The sequence below is a fragment of the Lampetra planeri genome, chromosome 19 (assembly GCF_965212315.1).
Source record: "Lampetra planeri chromosome 19, kcLamPlan1.2.h2, whole genome shotgun sequence".
Classification (NCBI taxonomy): Eukaryota; Metazoa; Chordata; class Hyperoartia; order Petromyzontiformes; family Petromyzontidae; genus Lampetra; species Lampetra planeri.
Genome location: NC_136125.1, coordinates 11,490,007 through 11,502,765, shown reverse-complemented (window position 1 = coordinate 11,502,765; position 12,759 = coordinate 11,490,007). Strand labels below are relative to the sequence as shown.

At 43.7% G+C, this 12,759-nt stretch overlaps 1 protein-coding gene across 1 annotated transcript; it reads left to right on the top strand.

Annotated features, from left to right (window-relative positions):
* Positions 1–3,863: 3,863 nt before the first annotated feature.
* On the top strand, positions 3,864–12,064 carry SGCB (sarcoglycan beta). Its single transcript, XM_078603009.1, has 6 exons — positions 3,864–3,963; positions 5,228–5,434; positions 6,216–6,398; positions 7,011–7,202; positions 7,875–8,003; positions 8,693–12,064. Exons 1-6 carry the CDS (start codon positions 3,949–3,951, stop codon positions 8,900–8,902), a joined length of 936 nt encoding a protein of 311 aa, XP_078459135.1. The 5' UTR covers positions 3,864–3,948; the 3' UTR covers positions 8,903–12,064.
* The last annotated feature ends 695 nt before the right edge of the window (positions 12,065–12,759 follow it).

Sequence of the window (12,759 nt, the reverse complement as noted above, 5' to 3'; positions counted from 1 at the left end):
ATTTGCCATCGCTAAGATTTCATAATCCACCGCTGCTGTGCTTTCATCTCCTGGCTACATCGCAGCCAACACGAACCCCACAGCGCCTGGTGTCCCCAAAGCAGTTTCCCAAGTACCGTACTAACCAGGTTCAACCCAGCCATTGGCAATTCAAATGTTGTTATCCAGGCGGGGATAAATGTTATCCCCCAACCGGGAATGAGGACTGAAAGCACATTTCAGGGAGTAAAAAAAAATCAGTTGGGGAAACTCTCCCATCATATCGCATGCTACATGTGTGTTGATCTTCGTGTCTTGGGGTATGTAAACTGTGTCTATGTGCTGGTATGTGTATGTAACGTTGTGTGCACGTGCGAGTGTGTCTATGTAAGTAAGTGCTTGCTAAGAGCACTTGCCCCAAGGCTAAACGGGGCCAACACAGAGGCTCGCTATGAGCGTGCGTGCACGTGTGTGTACATGATTTAAAACAGATTGTGTGTCGTGCGTGCGCTTTATGTTAAGTATGTGTGTTGCCCTCCGTGTGTGTGTGTAAGTGTGCGTGCGATAGTGGGGAGCGGTAGTGTAGCGGTTCACGCGCTGCGCTATGAACCCGGCGACACGGGTTCGATTCCTGCTCACGGCCAACACCGGTGACGGTTATTTGAACCGGTCTCGGGCCTCCCCTAGGTCGACTCAGCCTCAAATGAGTACTTGGTGCGGTGTGTAAACATTGCCACTTCATAGGTGCTCGCTAACAGCACTTATTCCTACAGTCTGTTAAGGCTATATGGGGATCTTTGTCTTTGTCCGATAATGTGTGTGCAAGCGTGTGCATTTGTTTGCGTGTGTGTTGGGATGTCATAATCCACGTGCGAGCGTGTCATGGTGATGTGCGACGCTACGCATGCGCACACCGGTGGGTGAGGGAAAACAAATCAATGGGGTCGTGCGCTCACAATAGCCACCCCCGGGGGGAGCTTCCGCAGATTTCTATTTGAGAGGGCTTTGTTGAGACTTGATGGTTGTTGGGAATTCCATTGCATGTCCGGTCAGACTCTTGCACACGCAACCGTGTGTACGCAACGCGGTTATAAATACAAGTGCTCCCGTAACCACGGCATATGTGGCTTTGATTTCCACACTGGTGGTAAGTGATTTAATTAATTGGGTATTCTCACAGTGTTCATGTGATCATACTCTTGAAGGGCATCTGCTAGAAGGGGCTTTCTAGAGCGAGAGCCTTCCACTATCAGTGGGGTGAATAAGAAATTGCAGGGCTGTACCTTTATCTTGTTTTTTCTAGTTGTGATGGTGATAGTATTACAGAGATTACTTAGGTGTTAATATTAAAAGTACATACCACCCTCATGGGAAATTATGCAGTGACTAAATTAAATTGCTAGGGCGCGTTCTCATGACATTAACAGTTGCAATATCCTTTTATGTCTCTGACACCAGCTATAAATCATGTCTATATCTCGCCATCTCACTTGGGCTTTATAAATTGAAAGAGGGCCCAGAAAACACAATTTCTGCTTAGGGCCCCCAATGGATGAGTTCCACCACTGATTGCTCTCTCACCTCGCACTTGTAAAATAACTTGTAAATCACCAAATCCCCTTCACCGAAGTTCTGACCATGCTCTTAAGGAGGCCATCCTGATCCAGACAGATGAGTCTTTGGAGACCTCGGTCATAAATTGTAAATTTGCATTTGGCCATGGCAGGAGTGGTGGACAATGACGCTTGCCTGCCATTGAGTCGCACAATGGCGATGAGTGGTTCTTTCATTGGTGGGGGGTCTTCTTTGGAAGGAATGTGTCTTGAAACGGTGCAATATACTTGAAACCAAGCCCTATTTAAATGCAAGATGCACAGCAGTTACTTCCAAAAATGGTGCATCTGTGGTATGCTGGGATAGTCGATCGTTTTTAAAGAACATAAGAATTAAATGCTTTTTAAACTTTTTTTTTAAACCTAGCATTGTTAAATTAACTTGACTTACTATAGATACATTCCAGTCAACTTGTTTATCAAACTATTGGTGCTGAATCAAATATAATATTCAGATGAGTGAAACACCCTGATTTATGCGTTACATTTTTTTTTTAACTCAACTTCTACATTTCGAAATTCTAGGTCATGGGCCAGCCTTTCATCCCTCTGTGGTCCAATGAGAGGTCTACAGGGTTATCCTATGGAAAACTGGCACAACGCGAAATGAATGTGGAATTTCCACCACTGGCCTAGGGTTGTGAATGTACATGCTCATTGCCACAATACTGATGCGGGCAAGGATACTCTTGAAGTTTGACAATTGTTCTTCCAAAACCTTTTATACATTTATGTTTTATGTCAGGTCACTGGGGCATGATGATGAGGATCATGAAATTATGGTTGTAAAAATAGTGTTTTTGGCATTATAATCGCAATTGAATATCGGTTTGCAAAGATCGCCTCCGGATAAATAATAATATAACAACGGCGAGGTATAACCAGCTCCCTAAACAACTGGAGATAGCTGTTGAAAGTCGACTGGAAAACACATCACTGTTTATATCCCATAAACATGCAACGTTTGGGGCCAACGTGAGCATGTGCTTGGAACTGTTTTACCAACGGTGAGCCCGACGTTCCATGTTTACTGGGTAGCTAGGACAGCTGTTGAAAGAGGACATGGGATTTGAATGATTCAATGAGGGCGGACAATAGGGGGTTGGAATGCTGTTAGAAAACTGAACTTGATCATGAACGGCACCACACCAATGTTTAACCCCTTCATAATGTGTACACGCAGGATATCTGCTACCCGCTATGACTCGTAGTTCCGAAACATGGAAATTAACGAAGAACATCTAACGCAAGCTGAAAAGTGCGCAAATAAGCAATGAGAGAGGCATACATGGAAATACAATGAGAGACGAAACGCAAACCTGCCAACCCATTATCAGTGCCTGCTTTATTACAGACCAACTCAGACCTTATTGGTCACCCCGTGCCCCTCATAAATCTCAACGTTCATCCTACAAAGTCCCATCACAAAGGAGAAACACAAACAAATAGAACACTTTTGTTGCTCGTATTGAAACGGCTGTAAGCCGTTTGGACCTGAACGATTTTTTACGATTTGTGACCCTTATATTCTTAGGTTTTTTAGGTAAAGTCACGTAGGTAAAAACATTAAAAAGTAAAATAAAAATAAAAATCACGACGTTTCGGAGGCAACACAAGCTTCCGTCTTCAGGTGGTACCGTCACAGCCACGACAGCTGTATCAAGTAAATGAGAGATTTCAGGAGTTTCAGGAGTTACCACTGCAGTGGTAACTCCTGAAATCTCTCATTTACTTGATACAGCTGTCGTGGCTGTGACGGTACCACCTGAAGACGGAAGCTTGTGTTGCCTCCGAAACGTCGTGATTTTTATTTTATTTTACTTTTTAATGTTTTTACCTACGTGACTTTACCGAAAAAACCTAAGAATATGAATCATTGCAGTCACGAAAGCTTCAAATCTAGATTTTTGACCCCCCACCCCCTCGTCACACGGCGTCACAAAAAGTCAGACCCCCCCTCAAATATGACGTCACAAAGCTCTGCTCCCCCCCCCAAAACCATATTTCAATTTTGAAATTAAAACATGCTTCAAAACGATTTAAACTAAAACTATTGTCATTGTAGTGCGTATTTAATGTGGCGCTGCACTCTGATGTTGTAGGAGTGTTTTAACAATTCTATATTTTTTTAAGTTGCGCATTTTGATGTGACGTCACATTTCTCACCCCCCCCCCCCCTCCTCGTCACACATCGTCACAAAAATCTGACCCCCCCCAGGTGCGTGACGTCATTTATGGACGGCCTCTAAGAGGGGTTAAACTGGACACGTGTTGTTGGGCTAGGAGGGGGTTAAACTGGAGGATTAAACCTCTCTTCTGGCACCGGCGCTCGGACCCAGAATACTTCACGTTCAACATGGCGTCCGGTCAAGTGAGTGGTGTTGTCAGCGGACGCGCGAATCTCTCTCCGTCTCTTCCTCCCCCTCGCCTCTCTCTCCCTCCCTGTCTCTCTCTCCCTGTTCCTCATCATCAAATCTCGACTTAACTAAATTACGAAAAAGCGTGCCGTTTTCCAGCAGGGCTCCGTGTCGCCACTGCAAACGACTGCCTCTCTCTTGCTGCCCGCCTTAAAAGGCACTCGGTGGTGGTGGTGGCCACTTGCTCCGAGGCTATTAATGGGGCAGAGGGAGCCACTGCCCCTCTACAAATAGCCCCGGCTCACAGTCCGCGCCCGTCTTGTAACGCCGTCGCCCCTCTGTTGTGTTTAATTCAGATGTGCGGGGGGGAGGGGCAGTGCAGCAAGTAGGTGGTGGTGGTGAGATGTTAACTACCTCGCCTGGTGTGCAAGGAGTTGGTGGGTTCGATCCCCACCACACACCACACGCTACTGCTGCTGTATGTTTGGGGTTTGCGGTGTCTCTCTCCCCGCGGTTGTGATCACATTGTCTACCCTGCTCCTCCGGGGTTCTCCCATCCCCTCCACATTCACTGTTTCATTGCTTTTATTGCTTTATTTTTGTGATTTTCGAAAAGTGGGCCATGTTTAGGTTTTTTTCTCATTCTGATACCCTACAAACTTTAAATATCTGATCCGATATCATCGTGGGGAAAAGACCACATGGAATAAGAGGTTAGCAAGATCGCAACAAGCAGCTCCTTACTGAAAAGTGTATTTAAAACCAAGCTTTGCAGAATAAGCATACATTGTTATTGCACCGAGTTATATTTACATCATAAACGTATACGGTACTGGTTTGTAACGTTTCCCTTTTAGTTATAACGGCACTCCTACGTGTGAGGTCACGAGTTAAAATTATGGTTCGCAACTTAAAACGTAAAAAAAATGTTTCTACAATCCAGGTATTCTGTTTGTAAAATACCGTATAATCTCCAGTTGTAATATGGTTTAAGATTAATTGTTTATAAGCAAATAACCCATTGTGATCTGATGAATTGTCACGATTCAAATCCCTAATTCTTTTACGATTGTAGGTTGATTTAGCTTCTCTCATTGTAGCAGAGGTTACATGAACTTATCACAACATGACTGAAATAAGTGATTCGTACATGCACAATCTGATTTTAATAAGTGAATCATCACATTATTCATGAAACCCCTAATATACAGTACTTCTCTTCCACATGTTTTTTTTTGTATTGAGGTGAACTTTGCTATTACTCTACTCTTGTTCCAGAATGATGGGAGCGGAGGGAGGCTGTCGATGCGGGAAAAGGCGGTGGAGCGACGCAAGGTGAACAAGGAGCACAACAGCAACTTCCGCGCTGGCTACGTGCCCGTGGACGAGGGCAGGCTGCACCGCACAGGCCTCCGAGGCCGCAAGCGCTCGCTCGCCATCTGCCTGGTCGTGCTCCTCTTCCTGCTGGCCATCGCAAACCTCATCGTAAGTTCTGCACCACTGAGCGCCATTTGTGCAAAAAATCTGGGGGGTTTATCAACATTTCTGTCCCACGAAGGCCCTTGGAGTGGCCGGCCAAGCTATGGCCCGCCGTTCGATTTGGTTCACGAATGAAAGATCCAGGTATTCCTCTACTTGCGAAAATTCAACTTATGAACTTTCAGAGATACGAACAAACCTGTCCATATGTCCAGTTGCAGCTGTTCACGATGCTATTGCCTGTTACAAGTTGATTTATAAAGGGAAGAAGAGAACAAATGGACAGACATCTCTTGGTAAGTTTTTACAAGAGAGTAGAGAGGAAACAAAGGGAATTAGAATGTACCCTAAACACGGGGAATGGCTTTAACAGTTGTATAATCTCCTGTAGATGTAGATGCCACTGGTTCTTCATGTTCTGCAGATGTAGATGCCACTGGTTTTTCATGTGCTGTAGATGTAGTTGTCACTGGTTCTTCACGTAGCATCTACATGAAATACGCACAGGTTTCTTGATATCTGAAAGTTCGTAAGTAGAGGAGTTCCTGTAGCATGCTCCAGTGGTCAGAGAAGTCCTGTGAATGCATAACATACAACACATTCCATTCTCATCAAGTTTTTAACATATATGATTTAATGTATGAATTGTGAGCTTACTTTATATTTATAAATTGATGCATTCTTACATCCCTACATGTAACCCAGATAGCATCTACATTTATGCATACCTACCACTGTAGATAACACGAGTTTTTCCTACGTGCCTCACCTGGGCATTATGTTGTAGACCACGCTGATCATCTGGAACGTGATTCGGCTGGGCCCTGAGGGCTGTGACAGCATGGAGTTTCACAACACTGGCCTGCTGCGCTTCAAGCAGGTGTCAGACATGGGCATCGTGTGCCCCTACAATAGCGCCGTTGGTGGCCGCAGTAACGAGGACCTGGTCATCACTGGGAACTCCAAGCCGGTGAGAGTTGTGGTTTGCATTGTGGACGTTGTAAATCCATCTTCCATTCTGGGTTTTTCTCTCTCACTAATTGTGTATCAGGAGTGAATTTACTTGTAAACATGAGTGTATCGCATGTATAAACCACTGGTAACAACTATCTAAGTACTGGATATTAAGCTCTGAATTATAGTTTTAAATTGCTGATGTCCTTTTACTTTTCCAGAAAGAGACTCCTTTAAATTGAATTTTACTTATCAAGGATTTAGAAATGTGCGTATCTTTACTCGTTGATCACATTGACAATCCTGTTAAATCTTTAAATTATAATCCAGTCGTTCACAGGTGTAACAATTCACTGTTCTTGTTTTGTAAGCCATTGCTCAATATTGACAATGCATTACTTTTCTATTCACTGTAAAATAGCACTGATAATTTACTCATTTATTTCACTTCTACAGCACCTCAGAGACAATCCTCTAATCCTGCTCTTAGTGCACTGGTAGATACAAATAAGCTACCCAGCGTTACTCCAACTTTCACAGCTAAAACAAGGACATCATCTTGGTCTGCAGGTAACTGTTAAACTTCTGGAAGGTAATTAAGCACGAAACTACACGTTTGCACTTGCAGGTTATCATGCAGAGAAAGCAAAGCAGCGTGACGGTGGACGCAGACAAGACATCGGTTGTCAGCAAGTTGGGCCTGGAGGTGACCGATCCACGCACCAAGAAGACTTACTTCAGCACGGACTACAACAAGCACGAGTTCCACCTGCCCAAGGGCGTCAAGATTCTGCACGTGCAGCGTGCCTCCACTGAGCGGGTATGTTGGCTGAGTTGCATATCGCATCATTGTCATCATCATTATTGGCTGAGAAATGTATTGGTGAAAATGTGTCAGGATTTGATTCCCATGGTAATCGTAAATACAGAAAATTCTTCAATCGATTGAGATATTGATAACACGGCATGGGGAGGCATTCATCTAGCAGTGGATTGACAAAGGGATGTAAGTATTTTTTTTATTTGGAGGCATATAAATTACTCCCTTTGCAATTTGCTAAATTGTCATGATTCACAGTTGGAAGTTATTAAACAGGAAATTTTCCCCCATTGTGTTTCAGTTAGATTCCCATGTCTTGGGGTTAATGGGAACCAGTGATGGAGAAAAGTATACGAATTGAAGAGAATGCATTCTCAAACGTGATTTTATGCACATATGGTACCTGTAAAAATAAATTACAGTAATGCTTTGCTTCATGCCTGGTTATGTTACGATTATCCCAATATATTATTAAAACACACATTTTAACTACATTCTACACAATCACACATTTTTGGGTGTTCCATTGGACAAGAACCCAAATTTTTTTAAACATTTTAACAAAAAACATTTTTTGAGATGAATTGCCTTTTTAAATCAATAAAACATCTTCAAAATGAAATACAGATGTTTAAAAAAAATACAACATGCTGTGACCACTGCCACATCCAGGTGACAAGCAACCACACTTCGGACCTGGTGCTGAAGTCGCAGCAGGCAATAGTCCGTGGCAATGAAGGTGTTTACATTAATGGCGTGCGTTTAGCGATCCACGTGAAGGGAGACATTCATCTGCAGCCGGTGAGACCAGTGTTGCTTTTTTTACACCCCAAACACACACAAGTGAGGAATTTCCCAAAATTGTTTTTGGCTGCCTGCAATAGCTGTCTAAACGTATATGTGCTGCAGTGAAATATTGTCTTTGACGCTTTGTTTGGATAGGGAACAGTATTATATTTAGAGACGTTAATGTGGCATTAATTCTATATTGGATTTGTGCAGAGCGTTGAGGGTGGTTAACAAGACCCGGCGGTAGCAGATGTTACTTTTTGGAGAGTTTCACAGTTTTAATCCAGTGGGGGTTCCCTGATTATCACTGAGGTGTGTATTAACCGCAAAAAATATACGCCGTCTGCTTGACAATGGAAGGCCATTGCTGGCGTTAAGATCTGCATTTTTTAAAATTACCTGTAAATGAGTCTGTTGGGATTATACATTGACCCGCCACTATGAACACTTGGCATGGCCCTCCTAAAAACGAGTCATGACACTCATTGAGTAGATTTAAGAGTCATCATCTTCGTCGCTTTTTGTCCCTCCACTGATTGCCTGTATTTCCAGCTGTTGTCCCGACTCTCTTGATTGAAATATTACTGCTTGCTTTTATCTGCCCTCATTGCTACATCTGCCCCTTCCTCTCTCCCGTGCCATGGCCTCCGTCTCGTTGGCTCCAACCTTCGTCCCGACCCACCCACGCTTTGGCCCGGCAGACGGAATCGCTTGTGCTGGATGGCGGCGTGACCCTGAACCCCGCGCGTTTGCCGCGCACCAGTTCCGACGTGGGCGCGCTGCTGCGCGGTGCGGAGGCCGAGCGCTACAAGCTGTGCGTGTGCGCCGACGGGCTGCTCTTCCGCGTGCGCGTCACCTCGGAGAACACCGGCTGCCTCGTGACCAACACCCCCTGCGGGCTCGCGCGCTAAAGCGTTTGCTCTGCAACAGTACCGGCGTGCGTGCGTGCGTCTGTGTGTACTTGCGTACGCCTCCTTTCATCAGAGACTCGGCTTGTACCCACGAGGGATGGATCCCTTAATATAAGGGCCATTACGTGAGATATATGTATAGTATAGACATCTATGGCCATACATGGATTAACTGGACTGAGACAAGAACTCATGCCATGTGGCCCATCACCATACGCATCTCCTTTACCGTTCCGGGATGCTGCCATGATGTAATGGTGAGCACACTGGACTTGCAATCCAGAGATTGCTGTTCAAATTTTGTGTCTCCCAGCAAGTCAGTTGAAACAATGGCCCAGTTGTATTCAATGTCCCCGCCTCTGTCCACTTGGATCAGCAGGTTCATTCTGGCGGCCAGTGTGGAAGAGTCGGCGAAGATGCCCTCTTGAGGGGGGTGCTGTCCTTCTCATTCTAGTGTAGACCCTTGCGCCAGTAGTGGCGAGAGCCAGAAATTGCAGGGCTGCACCAACTTTTATACTGCTCAAATGTGTTTGGAAAATTTTGTGCACGATTGTTATTGTTTTAATAATGGATAGTCCATTTTATTTGGTTGTCCCAAGATGTCCATGCCTCTTATTTGGCCCGTGTCTCTATATGTGGCTCTTTCCAAGTACATCCAGCCTCATGGATTGTCGCTGTTTCAAGTGAGTTTATGTCCTGGCGAGGATTAGTTGGTGTTTATGGTTGCCAAAGGTATAATCCATAGCCACCTGTAATGGAAATCTGGTCATATGTTGGATCATAGTACTTTAAAGCAAACTTCTGAAGTGATTACAATCACGCAAGTTTTTTCATATTTTAATAATTATTGATCCCCAAAAGTAGGTACTATAGGGCTGATTTTTTAAATCTTAACCATGAAATCACATCCTTCACATAAGCAATAATTTGCAACCCATCGTCAGTATGCTGTTGGATTAATGCCTCCCCAAGCCATGTGGGTCATGGGAATTGTTTGACCATAGTTTGGGTTTGTAAAAGGGTGGCCCATGACCAGTTCAAATATTGCTCATCAATAAATATTTGCAATAACCAGGATTCCAATTTTGGTCGCGGGGTTCGTAGTGCAATGCACGAACCACTGCAACACCACTCTACCGCTCCTTTACATCATTATTTTACTACATTGGATTTACATTATTTTTTATCCTGACTTGTGTGCGTTGTGGAAATCGTGAGGCCATGACTCGCCTAACATTTCTTTATATGCCTAGTTGATGGGGACAGTTTAATGAAAATTACCTCCTAGTATTGAAAGTATTATTTTTGCACATTTAATTAATTGTAATATCAATGAATGCACATTTATACAAAATCAGCTTATGTATTAGCAGTCAGTACCGCCGTTCTAAACACTACAGTTGTTGCCGACTGGTCCTAGTTTTGTGTACTGCCGTTGAACAGAGATTTCCACTGAATCTACGATATTACAAATCCTTTTGTACAGAAGGCCACGTGTGAAATGTACATCACTAATATGTATTGAGTATTTCTGTGCAACTCGGTGGAATAGTCAGCTGCCTATAAAGTATGACCTTTTACACTATTCTATAAAGTTTCACCTTTTACACTATTAAGTGGACTTTATAGTATTTAAAATTACCTGTAGAGGGCGATGGTTGCATATGTCAGAACATATTGAAGTGGCTGATGGTACTTTGAGAAGAATAAGCTCTTGAACACTAAATGTACGACAGTGTTTCAGTAAAAAAAAAATATGCCATTCATGTTGTGAAGATAGAGCTTACGTTCTATATATTTTAGGATTCGAAAATAGAACAGTTATTTGAAGAAAGGATTGGTTATATGCTTGAGTGTTAGCGAGGATCTCTGTAAACACACCAATGGCAAGTATAACCACCACGCAACACCAAGCACAGCATTCGTCCTGAAGTATTTCAATTCTTTACTCGATGGGTTTGAGGCCAGGTATTATTTTCTGTGTGAATTCCTGGCTGCACCGGTGGCAGGGAAATTCTCCGCACAGTGGAGGTATTTTCAAAACACGTGCTGAAGGTTTTTGTAACGACTTGTGCCAGATTTCACAGATGAGACATTTAATTTAATTTGCACGTTCTTTTACGCAGTATTGCATGTCTGCCTTAAGTTATAAACAGCGTGTGTTTGTGTGTATATATGTATGTGTATGCTTTTTAATTGACGTATTGTTTGGTATTTATGGTGTATTGCTTAATGAACACTATGGATCTTTGTGGAGGAAACACAAACCCAGTTGCATGCAAGTGTCGTTAATCTATGAATTGTTTACACTCAGGTTTCCCAAACGTCATGCCTTGTGCCCTCCCACGCTCACCTGACTATGTTCAGTCTTTATTCGAAGGCAAATTAATTGCACATCGCAAGATTGACACAAGTCAACACGAACCTTTCCTCCATTTGAAGGTCGGAACGGCTGCTGAGAAAGCCAGGTGACTCGCTTGTAAAAGCACGGGCGTAGAGAACCTCTTTTTGAGGAACGAATTGGACTTTGAAATGCCCTTTTGGTGCGCCACATTAACACACCTCAGTAGCCACTGCTGAAATGCGTGACTTGAGGCAACTAAAAATATAAAGAGCGTTGCCAGGTCACAAATATTCCCCTTTTTAGTATCAGTGCAGATAAGCGTTGAGTTTCAGATCAAGTTCCTCACCCCGCTAGTCGAGTACAATCAGTAAACAACACGCCTTCTCGATAAAGACCCATGGTCTACTCTATGCAGATATCGACTGTTGTGTGTGCATTTCAGAGATTTAAAAAAAAACTGTACTTCAATATTACAACTTACGACGTTTTAAAAAATAATGGCTTATTAAACTGGAAACATGATTAAAAACACACTGTAACATGCCAGAGTTCTGTGGTTTTTTTTTCTTTTGCTGCCTTAAGATTTATATTTTACCGTTACACGATGTATTCACAATGCCTTGTATCACGTGCGGTGGAAAGCACAGGCATCCTGTCGGGATCTCCGTCGCTGGCTATTTAAGTGGAAACATGTTCAACCTGCACGGGGGACGAATGCGAGCGATCTGTTGGTTGTTACCCTCGTCTGAAGGCACTAAATACTTGCGTTCAAATCGTATGTTTATATCACAAGCGTACAATAAAAAGAGGAATTCCGACTGCTGTTGTATGACGCTGTTTTCACTTGCAGTGTTTCTTTTTTAGTGCAGTTGCTGTAAACAAAATGCGCTGATCTTATCTTAACATGATTTATATTGTGCATTATCCAAGGCGCTTTACACACAATCGTCAAGAATAGATATGAATGTCTAATGGAGATGAGGTGGATGATAGAGATGAGAGGAAGCGAAGGGGGCAAATCTGTGAAAATGCGTGAATTCGATGATGGATTAAATGAATGAATGGGGGAATGAGTGATAGCCGTCAAATGAGAATATGAAGAGGGCGCAGTAACCGGTGGCGGTTATGAGGGGGAGATTAAGGGGTCGTGGGGTGAGCTCGGGGTAACAATCCGTGAGTTTTGAGTGCGGAACGGAAACTAGTGAGCGAATGTGACCTGCTGAATGTGGAGGGGGGAGTTTGTTCCAGTGAAGGGAGTGGGCGAGAAGAGAGAGAGAGAGCGATAGCGTGGATTAAGGAGAAGGAGTAACGGCGAGAGAAGGCAAAGATTGAGAAGGTAGAGGACGAGAAGATGACATAGAGTCATAGACCGACGCAAGAGTGGCAACATCCGGTGGTATCAAGACCATGACCGGATTTATCGACCAGGGTGAGGAATGTGACCAGGCGATGCCCTCTTTTCAGCCAAGGCAATTGTATCATTGCAGCGTGCGTCGATTGCTACACATGTTAT